This window comes from Mustelus asterias, chromosome 12, assembly GCF_964213995.1.
Source record: "Mustelus asterias chromosome 12, sMusAst1.hap1.1, whole genome shotgun sequence".
Taxonomy (NCBI): Eukaryota; Metazoa; Chordata; class Chondrichthyes; order Carcharhiniformes; family Triakidae; genus Mustelus; species Mustelus asterias.
In genome coordinates this window covers 32,195,447-32,215,511 of record NC_135812.1, presented here as the reverse complement: position 1 = coordinate 32,215,511, position 20,065 = coordinate 32,195,447, and the positions used below count along the sequence as shown (strand labels likewise).

At 42.9% G+C, this 20,065-nt stretch overlaps 1 protein-coding gene across 1 annotated transcript in view; it reads right to left on the bottom strand.

Moving 5' to 3' along the window:
* The window catches only part of galnt17 (polypeptide N-acetylgalactosaminyltransferase 17), a 380,918-nt gene that overhangs the window by 206,285 nt on the left and 154,568 nt on the right, over positions 1 to 20,065 (bottom strand). Inside the window, exon 5 of the mRNA XM_078225003.1 lies at positions 12,855 to 13,052. Coding sequence (XP_078081129.1) covers positions 12,855 to 13,052 — 198 coding nt within the window. The remainder of the gene's footprint in view (positions 1 to 12,854; positions 13,053 to 20,065) is intronic.

Below are 20,065 nucleotides of genomic sequence, written 5' to 3'. Positions count from 1 at the left end.
TCCTTACCCCCCCACTATTCCCCAAAGGGAAAAAATGTGTGCATGCCAAGATATGGTAAAAAATACATTGTCTCGCTGCCCCTATACTGGGAAATTGGGCACCTGAAAGAAATAAACTCACAAGGCAATGGAGATTGAGCAGGTGAATGGAACTAAGTGGATTGTTTCATGGAGAGTTGGCATGGACCGAGTGGCCTCGTTCTGTGCTGTAAATAACTCTAATACTGAACTCTACAATAATTAGGTGGTGGTATTTATTCCTATACTCTGTTGGTGTGCCTGAGTATCTAATTAGGATCATGGAAGTGCAAAGGGTCATCCAAGAACGATTTGTTCATTTTCTTGGGATCAAGTAAGACTATTACTCCATATATAATTTCTAATAGTGGACCAATGGAACGGGCTGTCAGCTTGTATGGTGAGTGTTGATTTGCTGATTCCTGCAATCGACAGCTTGGGCTTCCTTCTGGCTGGGTTGGAGATCACCTTTTACAGAAGGTAGTTAATGTTCTTCAGGGTCAAGCTGATTTTCTGGACTAGTTTTGATCACTGAAGTGTGTTTCCAGATATTCTTCCCCCTCTCATTGACTTGGATTTTAATCTTTTTTTGCCTCTCCAAGAAGATCATAAAGGCCCAAATCTTCAGGTCTCCAGAATGTCGGTGACCAGATTACAACCCTCTGAGGGAATTATCCAGGAACATTAAACTTCCCAATGGATAATTCCCCTGTTCTCAGGATCCTCCATGAGTACTTTGGATAGTTACCCAGGAAACATTAGGCAGAAAATTCCTAGTCTAACTCCTGGTAACCACAGAACTGACATTCCAAATACTCACATTCACCCATCAATCCCTTCTGATTAGTCCTTGACCTCCAATTACCTCATGATTATCTGCTGATCCAATCCGACTGACTACCTTTCCAGACCCCAACTGACCACCCCCTGAATTCCAACCTATCCACTGGCCAACACCCGACCTGATCTAACCATCCCTTCTGACCAAGATAACCCCAAGCACCCACTACCCTTCCCAACCTGGCTACCTCTTCGACCAGACTTGACTACTCCAACCTGACTACCTCTCCTGACCTGACCCGACCACCTCGACCCACCTACACACTCATTCACCTGCCACCCTACCCACCTGCCACCCTACCCATGCACCACCCTATCCACCTACCACCTCACCCACCTACCACTCTAGCCACTAACCTCAGCCACCCTACCCAATCATCCACTTATCTTACCGACCCTACCATTTTATCCATTCACTAACATTCACACTGCACGTTTAAACTTGGTATATGGCAGCTACTGCTGGAAAAAAGGTCATGTCCAGCCTCCTCCCCCAGTGCTACAGTACTATGATAGAGGTCTATGATGGACTGTATGCTCCGTATGTCTGGAGAAGCCAAACGTGGAAGACCCGACCAAAAATACATAGCTATTTTGTGACACAGAGAAGTACAGTCGGAGCGGCAATCCAACATCTCCCTAACAAATATCCCCCACTGTATCATCCCACAGCACATCTCCCACATACCTCCGATCAGAAACCAACTTGAGAAAGGCAATAGGAGCTGAGAAAATCCAGTACACAATCCAGGTTTTGTAAGAAGCATCATTTTGTAACTGTTAATATAATATCATTTTTATTGTAAATACTCTGCACAAAACATATTCAGATGACATTTTGTCCCCCACAACAGACTGCATTAACATGGTGACTGCATTAACATGACGATTGCAACTCACTTTCTTTGTAGCCTCAAGACAGGGATGTTTGTTTGTGAAATGATGCTGAATTTAGGAACAATTTGTTTGCTTTGTGGAAGCAAATCCACCAAGAACTGTGCCACTAATCAGTCGAACAGAATAAATTTTACTAAACCAAGAACCAGGGCTGGATTTTGGCTACTGCGGTGGGCAGCTCCTTTTGGGAACTTCCCAACTCACCAGATCTGCCTCAGTAAAATATGCCTCCAATCACTCTGGGGGAAAGGAGGATGTGTGGATGTGGGGTGAGGTTGGGTCATCAAGCACAGATGGGAGTAGAGACAGCCACAAGGCAGGCAATTGCTGAGGAAGTCTGGTTTCAAATCCCACAGTAAGAAGTCTCACAACACCAGGTTAAAGTCCAACAGGTTTATTTGGTAGCAAGAGCCACTAGCTTTCGGAGCGCTGCCCCTTCGTCAGGTGAGTGGGAGTTCTGTTCACAAACAGGGCATATAAAGACACAAACTCAATTTACAGAATAATGATTGGAATACTCGCATTCCAACCATTATTTTGTAAATTGAGTTTGTGTCTTTATATGCCCTGTTTGTGAACAGAACTCCCACTCACCTGACGAAGGGGCAGCGCTCCGAAAGCTAGTAGCTTTTGCTACCAAATAAACCTGTTGGACTTTAACCTGGTGTTGTGAGACTTCTTACTGTGTTTACCCCAGTCCAACGCCGGCATCTCCACATCATGACTTCAAATCCCACCTCAGTCCTCTGGGACTTGGTCCTCTAACTCTCAACCCACTGTGCCTCTACTCCCACCTTCCCATGACCCCTCATACCCTCCATGCCAACTACATGCAAACTCATGCTTCCAATATCCCCTTGGCCCTTCAGGTTTGAAATCCACTAGTCACTGCCTGCCCCTTGGAAAATGACCCATTTATTCCTACTCCTTGTTTTCTGATTGCCAACCAGTTTTCGATCCATTTCAATACATTACCCCCAGCCCAGATTGCCAATTATTCCTTTCTCAATAGAGTCTAGGGTGGCTTGTTCTCTGGTTGGTTCCTCAGATCAAAGTTCCATTAACACAGCCATGTTGTCTCTGCCTCAACTAACTTACATGCTCCCACAGATTTGAATTACATAACCAGCAGAAAATATTCCAATGTCTTGGGTTGCCCATTACTTTCCTGACTGGATAGTGGACTGGGTGAGGAGGGTAGGAAAAACTGAGCAGCATAGTACTCAATAAAGCCTGAGCAAATGATTGTAGAGCTAAATGAAGGCAGATTCAAACTCATGTTGGTACTGGGCAGAACTCAAAAAGTAGATTAGTTATAGTGACATTGAGTTGAAGGAAACTTCAACTCTTCCAGATGTCAAACAGCGACCTAAATCACAATAGGACAAACTTCAAGATAATTGTAGCGTTAAAATATTGAAATCAATGAAGAGCAAAATCAGACAGGGTGTACACAATTGACGTTCGACCCAATCCCACCAGTTTCCTATCAAGTGCTTGAGGTTAAAACCGCTGCTCCCATATATCATAGACCATTGCCTTTGCAAGTTAATTAAATATTACAAATAATGCTACACCCAAATTCTTGAAAGAGGAAATTCTGTGTTGGAGCATGAAATTTGAAGGGCAATCTAGTGCTCAGAGGGTTAATACATGCGGCACACAGGCTTGGACCAAAATCAATATAAAAAGCTCGAGCAAATGAGACCGTTAATTCAGCCTGTCATCTGGTTGACATCTGCAGCGCTGTAGACATTCTTCATTCTTTATTCATCTTCATTGGTATTGCATTCAATCTTTTGGCAGCAAATTACATCTGATGATAACTCCCTTTGGTTTACTTTTCAGTATTTCAAGGCAGCCCACTTGGGACTTTGGCCTTGCAAGAATAATTTTGAGAAAGTATGTAACAATTAAAATTTATTATAGCAAAATTCTAACGTGTGTCCAAGAATATCCCCCGCTTGTTGGATCACAAGCTTGTTGAGGAAGTGAGGAGTATGGTGTTTTTGCAAGAAGACTGTGAAATAGCAGCAGATGTGTTCCTTTGCTGTTTATGGTCTTATGGTCTTAGCTATGGGTGGATGTTATGGGCTGAATTCTCCCCCAAATCAGAATGGCCTGGTCTGATTAGAGGTAATCTCTTCACAAGAGGGCCCGGTCTTGATTTCAGTGGGCTGCAATCATGAACTCAAAGCAGGGTACCCTGAGCTACAGAAAAGGGGGGAAAGAGCCAGAGTTGTAGCTGGCCTAGTCAGGTTTCGACACCCTGGAAGAATACAGCTACTCCTCCCACGCACTCACCCCAAAACGGAGGAATTCACCTGTTTTTTTATTCATTTGGGGGACATGAGCATCGCTGGCTGGCCAGCATTTATTGCCCATCCTGAGTCGTCCTTGAACTGAGTGGCCTACTAGGCCATTTCAGAGGGCACTTGAGAGTCAACCAAATTGCTGTGGCTCTGGAGTCACATGTGGGTCAGACCAGGTAAGATCAGCAGATTACCTTCCCAAAAGGACATTAGTGAACCAGATAGGTTTTTACAACAATCGACAATGGTTTCATGGTCATCAGCAAATTCTTAATTCCAGATATTTTTTATTGAATTCAAATCTTGCCGAGGCGGGATTCGAACCTGGGTCTCCAGAACATTAGCTGAGTTTCTGGATTAATAGACTAGCAATAATATCACTAGGTCATCGCCTCCCCTTGAGGATCCTGATCAGCTGCTCCATCACCTGCCAGATACTGGTTGGGTTGTGTGCAGCCAGCATGTGCACCCAGGTTCCCATCTGCTTCACAGGATTCTGATTATCATTTTACCTGGCCTTACCAGCTGACTGAGGGTAGTGCTCTGGCCTCTGAGCAATTGGCCTGGGGAAATATTTCTACAGGAGGCCACAATGATAGCAGCATTGCGGGAAGCGATAGCGGTGGTATATCATTGTCCTGTTTCCACTGGGTAGGAGGCCTGAGCAAATGCCTCTGTGCTTTTAGAGCAGTAGTTCATGGTGGACATTCAGAGGATGAGGACCAAGTTCAAAATAAACCCTCAGAACATAATGCATGTGCTTAGTATCAACAATATGCTTCACTACAACTCCAATTAATGTTCAATATTCTGCTGCAATGCATCTTCATACTGATCTGACATGACAACTTTGCTCAGCTAACATTTTTAACGTGATAGTCATAAAGCATGTTCAATAACATCATTAAATACAGCACTATCCCCTTGACAGCCAGTGAGATTGGAGCCTAGCAACATGCCACAGAAACGCTGATCGCCTGACTGCATCCCTCCGCACTGTTTGATATTCTGCTCATTGGATGCGTGTAGCTGAGAGAAAGACATCCAAGGCAATCAGAGACAAAGACAGACTGAAGGCTAATTTCACATTACTTCTCGGGTTGAAGTAGAATTTTAGGTGATCCTACGACATATGGGAAATATTCTGCAATGATCCAATCAACTATGTGACCCACATAAACCTTTACTTAGCCTTGGGTCATTTGGCAGCAAACCATCATATGTACACCACAGTGATCCATTCTTCTCTTTAATTATCAGATGATGATGGTGATGGAAAATTTAATGTAATGCCAACCCTTTCATCATTGACCGTAGCACATTTATGGAGGATATTCCTCTTTTTATACATTGCTTTTAAATATGTATACTTTTCAAGAAAGATATGATTGCTTCAAGGAAAGTATCTGCTGTACTGGTTAAAATTAGGGTTTATATTCAAATGGCAAAGTAGTGATTTTAAAGGGAATTGGAGAAGGGGCGATTCGCTACGATCCATTTTACATGAACGCAGAAAGCTAAAATTTACCCCCAAAGCCTGAAGACTACTGTAGCCTGTGCCTACAGTAGTTTGAAAGCAACATTCATCAAAATCTATATTCAAACATTCAGAATAGAGGAAATTGTAGCACAAACCATCAGTCTACACAAAACCGAGTGACAAAAGAAAAGTTAAGGCCCTCAAAACAAGGCAACAATCACAACTGCAACCCCACTAATATAACAAGGATTCATGAAGCCCTCAGCAAAATACAAATAACAGCACTGCAATACAAGACTCAGTAATTCAGCAAATACCATTGCAATTGTACATTAAACCTTTTGAGAGGCTTCTCTTCTTGTTTACTGCACTACTTGTACATCTTAGTAGTCACATTCTTATTAGTCTCATGATCTTAAAATATTTCCCTTCCTGGTCATCCATTTTTCACTGCTGGACTATAGGATGTAAATCAAACTGCTCTGTCCGCCTACACTTAAATTGCTAGTGGATTCTCCCATATTACAATATGATTATGGGAAACACGTACGTGCATTGTGTCCCTTTCCTTTGATGAAAATTGCTTGTGGCCCATTTGATAACATGAACAGATGATCAATATAAATGTTCTTACACTCTATGGCAGGAGCTTTTCTGAGTTCCTCTGTAGCTGGGAAGTAAAGTGGCACAAGCTTTAATGTTGTTGTATATAATTTGAGCACATATTATATATTCATATGACATTACTTGATGCCTTTTTAATAGGGGCATTAATCAATGTGAAGTAAATGAGTTGGTGTTTCCACAAAATAGCAGAAAAAAGTATCATCCAAATGAGCATCTGCAGGTTAAATGATACAAAACAGAAATAATAAGGGACTGAATTGGATATGAATGCCATTGCACCATCACACTCTGGATTTAACTGGCTTTCAAATGCCTGTCTATGTGCAGTTTGCACATTCTCCTCGTGTCTACGTGGGTTTCATCCGGGTGCTCCAGTTTCTTTCCACAATCCAAAGAAGTGTGGGATAGATGGATTGGTCATGATAAATTGCCTCTTAGAGTCAGGGGGATTAGCAGGGTAAATACATAGGGTTAGGGGGATGGGGCCTGGTGGGATTGCAGCGATGCTGGCTTGATGGGCTGAATGCCCTCCTTCTGCACTGTAGGGATTCTATGATTCTAAACGCAGAACAACTTTGCATTGCTCACCCTGTCTGCTGGTTCTGCTATCCTGTGTAGCTGCAATATATATTACCAAGTAAAATACTGTTATTGAGGTCACTGTTTGAACAGAGGGTGATGAGAGTTGTAGCAATGTGGACTACTGTGCCCGAATATTAACCCAGCCCTGGATGGATTTTAACAGAATGTAGGTATTCCCATTACGGGGACAAAAGTGGGACCCGAACCTGCTCGAATAGATGTCAGGTCCTGAGGCAGTGTTTTACTGGCAACAGCCAATTACGAAACTTCTATGGGGGCTGTGTCCAATTGAGGATGATGGACTGTCTCTCAGAGTTGCTGCCCAATCAGAGGGTTGGTGGCTCGGAGGCAAAATCAATAGAAGCAGTCACTGAAGATGTGGGAGCAAGAAATGGGTGCCTCCATGCTGAAGCACCCTCAAAGGCAAGGCAATTCATGTTATTTACTGTTCCAGGGCCCAAGAGGCAGACACTGGTGAATTTTGGAGGCAGGGGTGGTGGTTCACACACCAATGTCAATGCTGCAACTGAAAGGACATCCACAGCTTCCAAGGGGTTCATCCATGGTCATTGAATCAGCCATTAAGTAGGAGCCAGCCCCTGGAAATCTGCTAGGAGGGAGGCATGGTTTAGCTGGCAGTCTCCCCACATGGCGACAGCCAGTCCTGATCCCAGTAAGATGCTGGTTGCAGATGTGAGTTTATAAAGCAGGCCCTGGACTGGGCCCGCTGAACTGTAATCCCAAGCAGGACTTCTGTGTGTACACCACAGTAGTGGTTGTACTTTGCATTCTGTAATAAACTATGTTACTTCGGTTTAATTGGCCACCCAGCTCCAATTTGAGGACAACCACTCTGCTCAAGGTCTTGTTACTGAGAATATCCTATGGTCCTGGGAAGACATCATGGCCCCCTCCCGCGTGTAGATTGTTAATCAGTAAGAAAAGGCGGGAAAGTGGAGTTGAGGATTGTCATATTCAGTCATGATCTCACTGAATGGTGGAGCGGACTCAATGGGCCAAATGGCCTACTTCTGCTCCTACATCTTATGGTCTACCAGCCCAACTCCATAGGGCTGGTAAGATCCTAGCCCTCTGAATAATAATTTGGTGTAGGTTTCATGTACAATAAGTTCAATGTTTCCCTGCACGTCAACCAGCAGTGAAAACTCTATATCACAGAAAATAATAAAAGATTGTATTCAAGGACCAAAAACTACTGCAGTGAAGGTGATGTGATTTTTTTTCTGTCCACATACAATCCGTTGCATTCACAAAGCAAAACCTTTGTGATGATTTGGATAAAACGGCAATTATCTACAAGCTGAAATGCTAGCATACTTACAGTAGTACCTCTCATCTTCACCAGTTACACTTCACCCACGCTATTACACGGTTATCAGGAGACTTGCATTCAAGCATTTTCACATTATAAAGAAGCTATATGATATACAACGGAATGTAATGCAAAAACAAAAAATCAGTAGATAATTGTGATAACCCCCACAAGGTCCAGGGGGAATTACTGATAGATCTCCCTGTGGGGCTTGTTGAGTACGAGTTCTCTTGGTAACAGGCAGTGGTCTGGGCCTGCTGAACTGTAATTCCAGGCAGGGATAGTTTGTGTACACCACAGTAGTGGTTTTGCTTTACATCCTGTAATAAACTATGTTCCTTTACAGTCGGCCTTCTTGAGTCATTACATTGACGATGAGGAACAAGCAAACTTTCAGACAGTCTTGTCTTTCAACGAACCCAGTAAGACAGTGATGGGGAGATAATGAAAATACTGCTGTTTGGGAAACTGGAAGCTTATGATGCAGGTGTGGAGGATTGGCCCTAGTATACCAAAAGAATAAAATATTTCTTCCAGGCAAACGGGATTGAAAGGGGCGACCGACAAACAGTCATCCTCCTGACTGCTTATGGGGCTCCAACTTTCTGCATCATAAAAAGCTTGACCTGTCCAACAGCCCCAGATTCAATATCTTCTGATGAATTGGTAGATATGGTATCAGACCACTACAACCTTAAACCATCTGTTATATTGCAATGCTACAGTTTAACATGGCAACTAGACTCCCTGGGGAACCAGTCACTGATTTCTTGACAAGACTGCGGAAATTGGCGGAACACTGTGAAGTACGGGCCAGCATTTCTGGAAATACTAAGGGATTATTTAGTATGTGGAATTAATAATATTATGACCCAAAGGAAGCTAGTAGCTGAAACAACTCTGAACCTCAAGAAACACTACGTTCTGCACACTCTCCTTTCCTTCCCTATGTACGGCATGCTTTGTCAGTACAATGCGCATGAAATAATATTTTTCACTGTGTACTAATACATGTGACAATAATCAAATCAAATCAAAGAAAGCCATAGAACTTGCCCTTTCCTCAAAAACGCAGAAAAAGGGGTCAGGAGCTTCAAGGTACTGCCCTCAACCTTGTGCAACCCCCGTACCATAGAATCAAGTCTCCAATGGGAACTGCTCATGTCTCCAAGAGAGGGCGATTGGAGAGAGTGAAAGGCCAGAACTAGATGGGAAGTCTCTCCACAATACAGTGAGGAGCAAGCACATCTGTGCTGCACTTGTAGTCATAGGGTTCGCCCCAGGCAAGGCTACTGAAACAGGCAAAACACATACTGCCCAGGACAAAGGGTGAAGCCAGCTCAGGACAGGGCTTAACAAATAAACGGTCCCGAGGATGAGGCAGTGATACAGCTAAATGTCATCACTATACTCAAAGTGGCTCCAATCAAGATTAAACTTAGACATGGAGGTAGACACAGGAGCAGTGAAATAGATGGGTAAAAACGGGGCTGGAGGTTCAGTGGTTTGGGAAGCAAGAAACAAATTTAAAAAAGCTTTACTGTTGCCTGGCAACATTGATCCAGAGACTAAAAAAGGTAGCAGTGGAAAGAGAGAGAGTGCAATGAGTGTCAGAGAGAGAAGACAGGGTTTAAGCTTTCCAAGAAATAAACTAGAAGGCAACTGGAACAGTAGTTAACTAATGTAAATCTGAATGTCCAATATCCTGTCAGCAGTTACAACTCCTTCATTCTATTGCAAACCTCTATGCCACCTGTATTTTACCCCCCAGAGCAAGTCAAAGGCTGCCTACTGGGCTGTTAAGGTTATCCACTCATGGCAAGGTTCACGACTCTGATCCGGAGCTGACAGCAGTGTTGCTACAGAGAATATTGTAGAGCACACCATCAGTATTCGCTACCAAGGCTTCCGCTGCTTGAACCTCTCTGGAAGAGCCCTGCAGCTAAGTGAGTTTCTAGATTTACATTGGAATGCTGCATGCCACACAACCTGGCCACTCTGAGGCCAAATCCCTTTTTATCATCTGGTAGGTGAGAAGCTAAGGGACATGACGAAAAGAAAGACAACAAGTAGGAAGTGGAGGAGGATGAAGAAATGCAACAAGCAGTAGAGAAACAGGAAGAGGAAAGGAGTTACAGTGTGGATTGTCCCTTTCTGCCCAGGATCCAAGTGGTGCATAAGAACAGAAGAACTTAAGAAATATTTCTAGGATCAAACCATCCGGCCCATCAAACTTGCTCTGACATTCAACATGATCATTGCTGATCTTGGGTTTCAACTCTACTCTCCCACCAGCTCCCCATTTCCCATGATCCCCTGAGAGACCAAAGATCTGTCTATCCACATTCTTAAATATATCCATTGATGGTGCATCCACAACCCACTAGGGTGGAGAATTCCAAAGATTCACAACCCTTGGAATGAAAACATTTCTCCTCGTCTCAGTTTCTAATGATCATTCTCTTTATCATGAGACTGTGCTCCATATTCTCGATTCTTCAACCAGAAGAAAGGACCTCTTCATATCAATCCTGTGAAGCCTCTTGCACATACTATCTGCTGAGTTTCTATAAATTACAAAAGTGATCCATCGGCCATGAAATGTTCTGGGAAACACTGAATATAAAAGGTGCTATGAATGGATTTTCATCTTCAACATCTGGGCAACAGTCTGGTGCAGCAAAAAGCACCAAAACTGGTACAAAAATTGAGGGAAGACAATCGAGTTCCAATCTAAACACGGGTCATTTCATCTCTCATTACATGTCCAAAGTAACAACTGAAGTTTCTCAACTGCATGGATGAAACTTTGAAAGGGTGATGCTTCCGTTGAAATATCAGCCATGCTGTCACATAGGGGGCTACCATTTTGTTAATTTACATCCATACTGACCTCAATTTTGCAACCTCCGTCAACAGGTTGGAAAATGAGTCCAAAAACAAATAGACCCAGCCACTTTTCAACACTATGAAGCATAAGGTTTATAAAAGATGTTGACAGACTTGAAATCTCAGGAGTTCAATTAAGTTCACAAGTCATGCATTATCACGTCCAGGTTCCATTGACAAATGACTAGCTGACTTCCCAATTCTCTGGCCTTGTGAGAGCCAAGCCTTTGTCAAATTATACTCTCTGACTTTCCAATCATTTAAACAGGTCAATTATTTTAAGATGTTCTCTCTGGAGTATTCTTCAGTTCATTTGTTTACTGTGTCTTACATGCCTGAAGTGTTTCCTCCACAGGGTTCATTTAAACATTGCAAATGCCTATCCGCCAAAGCAAATTAGTGAAGCCCAATAAAACAAAGATGTATGGGTTTATATTCGAACAACGAAGAGTGAAGAGTGGTTAACAAAAGTTTTCTTGACTGACTAGAATAAGTCATAACTCTTTCCATTAGGTGCAAAACTAGTGGACACCCGTTCTGCATCCCTCCCAATTCTTCACTCCACTTTCTTTTTCAAATCTTAATAGATTGAAAAGGGATAGATAGGTTAACCTTTGGGGTGTAACTCTTTAGCCAACCTGCTTTATAATTCTATCTCTGTGGAGTTTGCACATTCTCCCCTTGTCTGCGTGGGTTTCCTCCGGGTTTCGTCCCACAGTACAAAGATAGATTAGGTTGATTGGCCATGCAAAATTGTCCCTTTGTGTCAGATTAGCAAAGTAAATACCTGGGGTTACGGGGATAGGTTCTGGGTGGGATTGTTGTTGGTGCAAGCTTGATGGGCCGAATGGCCTCCTGCACTGTAGGGATTCTATGATTCTATGATAATTCCTAAAGCATTTTACAACAACGTCTCCTTCATTAAAGCTCCAAGAAGGAGAGGTACACAACTGGTGTCCAATGCACTACCACTAGTGTTGCACCCAATGGCAAACATTATAATCTACTCCAATCAGTCCAGAAAACTTCTGTTAACCATTCTTCTCTTTATTGTTCTTTAGCCAATATTTTATTAATGCAACTACATTCCCTTTAATACTGCTTTTATTTTATCGACATGCCTTCAATGTCTGGCCTTATCACATTTCTTTTGAAAAAGCTTAAACATAATATCCACAGATTTATTTCAATACATCTCAATCATTTCCTCAAAGAGCTGCTTTAAATTTGTCAGAATGATTTTCCTTTTACAAAAACATGATGATTGTCCTGAATTAGCCAGTGCCTTTCTAACTGTGCATTAGTTTTATGCCATGTATGGCTTCCAGAGCTGATTTATTACTCTTGCTAGTCCAATTGATCTATATTTTTTGGTTTTAATCTTCCTTTTTGAAGAGAGGTGTTACTTTGGCAACCCTCCAGTTCTCCAACACACCGTCTGTGTGCAAGATCATTTGAAAGATTGTCATTAAAATGCCCATTATTTTGGTGTTGAATTCCCCCAGCATTGACATGAATATGATATTATGTTTGAAGACTTTGAAGTCTCACTATTATTTCACTACGACTTCCTTTTGTACAACTTTCTTCTAAAAAGGTGGGCAAAGGAGCTGGAGTAGAGCTTGATGGGCTAGACTTTGATCTTTACCACGTAGGTGAAAGTGTGACAGAGTGCATCATCTGTCCTTCCAATGGATGATAATCAGACGGGTTCCATTAATGGTCAATGGTTTGAGTTAGCAGATTATCTCAGGCAGTGAAGATAAACATGTACTGCCAATGCAATTTATGCCTGGCATTTCTCCACCATTTTTTATTTCTTTACCAAGGATCTGAAAGAACAGTGTTCTAAACACAACAAAAAAGGACAACTGACCTGATTGGCAACGTGGGATCTGCTGTATCCCACCATTCTTTGGGAGGACTAATGTACATGCACCAGAGCTCCCAGGTGTAACCATGGGCACAGTTCTCATAACGCTGGACCTCAAAGGTTTTGTGCTTGATGTTGTCAATCGAGGGAAGAATAATTCGCTTTCTGTCATCTTTAATTCTGGTCAGGACTGGCTCAACCCTGGAAAGAAATGGAAATATATTAAAACATTGTTAGCTTTTAGAAAATGTTAGTATTCTAGAACTGCAGCCATGGCCAGAATGATATCGAAGTACGTCTACAAGTTATTAGTTGAGATGCCCTAGTGGAAATACAATTGTTTCAATTATTTTATGATCCCATGATGGCTGAAAGCATACTCCTTACATAAAAAATTATACAAATTAAATTATTAATTCATTGTCATGAGGTGAAGCTTTTTTATTTTTGAAAAAAATGACTTTTCGACTTTCAACTGACAGAAAATTTTGCAATTTGAAATGAGACAGAACAAACTACTTAAAAATGCAAATCTATCTTCCAAGGTGACAGCGAAAAAGCAAACAAGACACCCCAGGGGAGGAACATTTCCTACAATTCAAAGGGCCATTGAAACTTGTCACTGCCTAAGGAAATGCAAATGCATATTAAAATGCAAAGTGTTGGATGTTGAAACAATGGCTGCCACAGACAGGTGCACCCAAGACCCCTTGGAAGTACACAATGGGTGAAGTATAACAGTAAGAAGTCTAACAACACCGGGTTAAAGTCCAACAGGTTTATTTGGTAGCAAAAGCCACTAGCTTTCGGAACAGGCTGTCCCTTCGTCAGGTGGGTGGGAGTTCTGATCACAAACAGGGCACAAAGACACAAACTCAATTTACATGAATAATGATTGGAATGTGAGTCTTTACAGCTAATCAAGTCTTAAAGGTACAGACAATGTGAGTGGAGGGAGCATTAAGCACAGGTTAAAGAGATGTGTATTGTCTCCAGACAGGACAGCTCGTGAGATTTTGCACATCCAGGCAAGTTGTGGGGGTTACAGATAGTGTGACATGAACCCAATATCCCGGTTGAGGCCAGGCTGCGGACACTGCAGAGAGATTGCAAGTGACACAGGGAGAGTCAAAAATGTTTTCAGAACAAGAAATCAGCTGAAAAGCTGGGCTGTCTACCTCTCTTTTGGAACAAGTATATTCCCAGTTTCAAAAGCCAAAGTTACTGGAAATCTACCACGGGATTGAAATCTCATAACAACTGCAACATCTTCTACACCTGACCGTATCCATAAAACCACCTAATCCAAATCCGCCGCAATGTTTGAATGCGTGTGTGTACGTGTGCACCCAGATGATCGCATGAGGTCCTAATGCTTGTTGTTGTGTTTTTATTGTTTTTTTCTAGATTTTTGTGGTTAATAAATTTGCTTTTTCTTTAAATCAAGAAATTGGGAGGCTCCTTACTGCCCATTGTATAAATAGTTACATATATTTGGAATCAGAAAGGGCATATCCTTATGAAAAGAGAACTTCAGCCTTTGATGTGACTAATTGAGGAAGTTGAATAGAGAGACGTGCAAATTCACTCCTCACCTGGTCACAACAACTGTTTGAGTCCCACTGTAGTAAAGGGAAAAATAACACTGCTCAAGTTAACTTGCATTACCTTAAATTTGGCTTTCAGAGAAGACCTTCCTCCCAAAATTATAGGAACACAAATTTGGGGGAAAATGTTCAACTTCCACCTTAAATGAACACAAAGTCAGTGGAGCAACCAGGTGATCATCCAAAGCCATTTCAGGAGGCCCTTGTTTAAGTATCCCTGCGGAGCTGACCAGGTGTCGGAGGATGGTAAATTCTTGTCGGAGCAACTGGGTGCTCAGGTATGGAGTAGGAGTGCAGGGGCTGGGAGTGACAAAGGAGGCAATCATACCCTCCATCTTGTTGTGTGGCACTAACACTGTGTTAAATGGCATTGATTTTGAACAGATCTAGCAACTCAAAACTGGATATCCCTGAGACACTGTGGGCCATCAGTGGCAGCAGAATTGCATACAACCACAATCTGCAACTTCATGGTTTGGCACATCCCCCACTCTACCATTACCATGGAGCCAGGTGTTCAACCCTGATTCAACGAAGTGTTCAGGAAGGCATGCCAGCAGCAGCACCAGGCATACCTAAAAATAAGCTGTCGATCTGGTGAAGCTACAAAAAAGGACTACTTGCATGCCAAACTGTGAAAGCAGACTGCGATAAACAGAGCGGAGTGATCCCACAACCAACAAAGCAGAAGAAGCTCTGCAGTCATGTCACATCCAGTCGTGAATGGCGGTGGATAATCAAACAACTCATTGGAGGAGGAGGTTCCACAAACATCCTCATCCTCAGTGATGGAGGAGACCAGCACATCAGTGCAAAAGTTAAGGCTGCAATATTCGCAACAATCTTCAGTCAGAAGTGCCGAGTAGGTGATCCATCTCAGTCTCCTCTGGAGATAGATGCCAGTCTTCAACCAATTTGATTCACTCCACATGATATTAAGAATTGGCTGAAGGCACTGGATACAGCAAAGGCTATGGGTGCTGACAATATTCCAGCAACAGTACCAAAGGCTTGTCCTCCAGAACCTGCTGGGCCCCTAGCCAAGCTGTTTTAGTACAGCTACATTGCTGGCATCTTGCCGGCAATATGGAAAATTACCCAAATAAAAATCCTACACTGAGCAATTCTACATTACCATTTGTCTAAGATCATATCCAATGATCCAATGTTGACCTTGAGCACAAGTGCTGCGTGATATTTTTGCACCTCATTGTGGAATGCAGTTATATTTTACTCCACAAGTAAAATCATTGAAGCATGTTTGTTTTACTTCAGCAAAGCACCCAGCTAATAGTTTCCAAATGGTCCTTAGTAAAGTATTTAAACTATACTGCAAAATGAGCTTCATTTAATCAGAGAAATACATCTCCATTTTTCTGAACTATTTTCAACATGCTGAAAGAGGTATTTTGCATAATCTTATTACGCACTGAATGACTCTTCGAGATCAAATTTGAAACGGTCAAAATCAATAAATATCATTAGCCCAGCTATGCTACAATGTATTTTGCACTTTGTATTACTTTGTTAAGGGAGGTCAAATTGTCTTCGATTTATACAAATCACACTATGCAACCCTGCCATCTTTTATTTCGCAGGCACGATGTGCTCCAGGTACTTGGTATTGAGAAAAACAGACTGCAAAAAGACAGCAAAAATCCTAGAATCTTTGGCACTGGAACCCAGTCATCAACTCCATCCCGTAGCATATACCTACCACCATTTTAGCCCAATCTTTACCCAGCACGAGGTAGAAAAGGCTCTCTGACAGCTAAGGAACAAGAAGGCAGCTGAAACAGATGGAATCCCTGCTGAAGTGTTAAAAGATGGTGGAGAGGTATGACTGGCGCAAATATGTGACTTCATTTTCCTTATCTGGAAAGAGGAGAACATGCCAGGGAGCTCAGAGATGCCATAACCGTGACCATCTTCAAAAAATGGTAACAAGTCCGACCACAGTAACTACAGAGGAATTTCCCTGCTGTCAACCATAGGAGAGGTCATTGAAAGAATCCTCCTTAATCACCTTCTCCTTGTAGCTCCTCCATGAGCCCCAAGTGGATTCTTCCCACGAAGGAACACAACATACATGATCTTCATCACACAGCGACATTTTGGGGGGGGTGATGGTCGGACATCGAGGATGGGGGTTTTGGGCATCAGTGGGGTGTGGGCCAGGTTGGGGGTGTGGCATGGTCTCCCAGGAGTTGGGTGTGTCCCATATGGGTCTTGGTCCAGATCTTTAAAATAGATATAATTCAGTTGTAACTGCTTTTATTTTGCAGGACTGCAGAACCACCCAAAGTTAGTGACGTAATCGCTTTGTTGGATACTTCTGAGCGTAGCGCAATTGTCCAGGAGAAGTTAGCCCTTCTGGACAATTGCTTGGTAAATTCTTACCTCAGAACTTCCAAATGGGATTCCCCAGCACATCTTTGGGGTAGCCCCCAAATCCTACATTGGGGAGCCAGGAAGTTATTGGGCCATTGTTTCCGGTTCGATTACCTGGTTTTCCCTGTTTGCTGCCGGCCCGTTTGGAAATTGTAAATACACAGCCACTGCTTCACCATCCTTTCTATTAATGGGCACAAAACCATGGGGGAGAACATTACAACCAGGAGATTGGATAGTTGGGAAGGCCAAAACGTACAGTAGGTGGATGACTTAATAAGGCCCGTTTCACACTATCACCAGTATCAAAATTATCCAATCTACTCATACAGTTCTGAGATCGACTCTCTATTCTGAACGTTGACCAGTTATTCGGGCTGCAGGAACCTATCATCAAATCCATCCTTAACTCTCTTGCTTGCTCAGCTATTTTCAGAATAGTAGCCGTGTTTTGTCATTCATTTGTTTTTTTGCAAATAGTGTAAAAGTCAGCTGGCTCCCAGTTAACTCTTCTTGATACTGGAGTGGGATTTCACTCCATTATGGGGTCAAGTTTATTTGAAATTGCAAGACAGTCAACATAAGCATTCAGTGAATAGCAATTTTTTTTTTCTGTAAAATTAAATTCAGGGTGAAGTCTAAGTTTGCAGATGCTTTTGACCAGATGCCTTTGCATTGTTTGGTATAGCAATTCCGAGCATGGATTTCTAACCACAAGTTACAGTTATAATATCAAATTATATAACATCAATCAGAATAAGCAAAATTGGCTGCAATGAGCGTAATGTGATAGCAGTGAGATAACAATACACAATGGAGTGCCATAACCTAAAACTGCTGTAAACCAATGTTTCAGTTTTCCCCCTGAATTAATAGCAGACTCTCAAGTATATACCGCAGTCTATGAACTGGTGTTCAGAACATAAGCTGCTTCATTTGAAGGGTATATACGGGATTGTTTGACCAAAGGGTGAAAACAGGTGGGAAATGGGTGCTCGACTAATAAGAACTGGCTGTTTGAAATTCTGAATTTAGCATTCAATTTTTGGACTAATTGACATTATGATTTGAACCTGTCTGCAGGCCCTGAAAATGACAGCCGCAGGTTTAGCACGGAAACACTGACAAGATGTAATTTTCCTTGAGTCAGATATATTGTCTGCACTCACCCCCTACCACTAATAATGCGATAGCTCAGACTTTGCAGCTCAGCAAGGATTTTATTATAAAACTTCCTGATTTCCCAATCTAACAGCCAGTGGGAACAAATCTGGTCAGTTTTCAATGAGTGCTCCCCTTTTATGCTCTGATGAATGATCATCTTCACTCGAAACATTGGCTCTCTTCTCTCTCCACAGATGCTGTCAGACCTGTTGAGATTTTCCAGCACTTACTGTTTTTGTTCCCCTATAAGACCATAAGACATAGGAGCAGAATTAGGCCATTTGGCCCATTGAGTCTGCTCCGCCATTCAATCATGGCTGATATTTTTCTCATCCCCATTCTCCTGCCTTTTCCCCATAACCCCTGATCCCCTTATTAATCAAAAACCTATTTATCTCTGTCTTAAAGACACTCAGTGACCTGGCCTCCACAGCCTTCTGCGGCAAAGAGTTCCACAGATTCACCACTCGCTGGCTGAAGAATTATGAACTTGGTACAGCAAGAGGTGGAAACATCGACACTGTCCACATTTTCCTCATCTTCAATGTGCACCTCTGTTTGACTCATCAGGGGATTGGGGACGGCTGTGAAACAATCTATGGTCCAGGTAGTTTTTGAAATAAAGGAGAGGCTTAATGAAGAGAAAGCATGTGGGGAAAAAAGTGTTTTGCAATGTAGTATTGACAATTGGGCTTGGATTTTTCTACTTCAAAAGAAAGGCTGTGATACTGACAGTTAAAAGTTGCTAACAGGTTCCAGGTTTATTCCCAGTTTTTACCAAGCCAACCAGGGGAACACTTCCGACACACTCAGAGTTGTTTGAAAGCTATGAAAAGAGGAATAAAGAGTGAGCCAAGGGTTTATTCCTGCTTGATGCTTTTGCTGTCAAAATGTGGCTTTTTAAGGAATCTTATGAAACAGCCAACTTATGGATCTCATCACAGGCTGCAGCTTAATGCTCATGCAAACAAGGGGAGGTGACAAAGAGGAAGAATTGAATTATGTCCCATAGACAGAATGCCCATATGAAGTGAGTGCTTCACAGGATGCCTGTTCCTTTCAATTGCATCTTTCTCATAGACTCTTTTTGCAGTGTGAGTGACTGAAAGGTCTCTCTTCAGCGTGAACAAGCTTGTGTTTAATTATATCTGCAGATGACTGAAAGTAATGTCCAGTCAGACAGAGGCAGATTTATAATGAAACATGCTGGGTGAGATTCTCCGGCCTCCCAGCCACGCGTTTCTTGGAGGTGGGAGGCAGCATGCCTTTCGCGGGTGGCAGGATTTTCTGTTCCCACCACAATCAATGGGATTTCCCATTGAAGCCAACCCATAAAAAAGAATCCCGCTTGCATGAAGGGCCAGAGAATCCTGCCTAGTGTCTAGGCACAGGGCCCCAACCAATGGGAGGGGCCCCGTGCCAGCCAGTGTCAGTGGGCACCAAGCAGAGCCTGATAACTTTGCATTTGTTGATAGGCTCCATAGAGAGTGAGATCAGACTCTGATTAGTCAAGTCCCCTTAGAGGAGGAAAACAAACTGGTTTGAATGCTGAGGTGCGGGCACATAAGGAATGAGAGCCAACAAGGCGAGCAGCGGGAGATTTGAGGCAGAAGATCCTGGGCGGATTTTCTGGCTGCGCTTGCCCCAAGGCCAAAACGTCCCGCCCAACATCAATGGACCTTCCTGTCCTGCCCGTTACGAATCCAGTGGTGGGCGGGACAGGAATATTCCGCCCCCGGTGTTTTATTTTTGCGAAAAAAGACGCAGCCAACTGGTTTCCCGAGCCAGGGCAGGCCAGCCAGCAACAGTCAGGTGAGGTACGAGGTGCCAGGCGAAAGCCACGAGCCAAGGCGAACCAGCCAGTCAGCAGCCACTGAGCAGCGAGGTGAGCAAGCACAAAGCGACTTGACCCAGCCAGGGCTGAGATCAGGTTTTTCAAAATGGACCATTGTTGACCTGATATGATGGCTGCAGCTGGTTACATGCTGATAGTTCTGACCACCATCACTCTTAAGAGTGGCTTCAGAAAGTCTCTTCGAGGACAAAGAACGG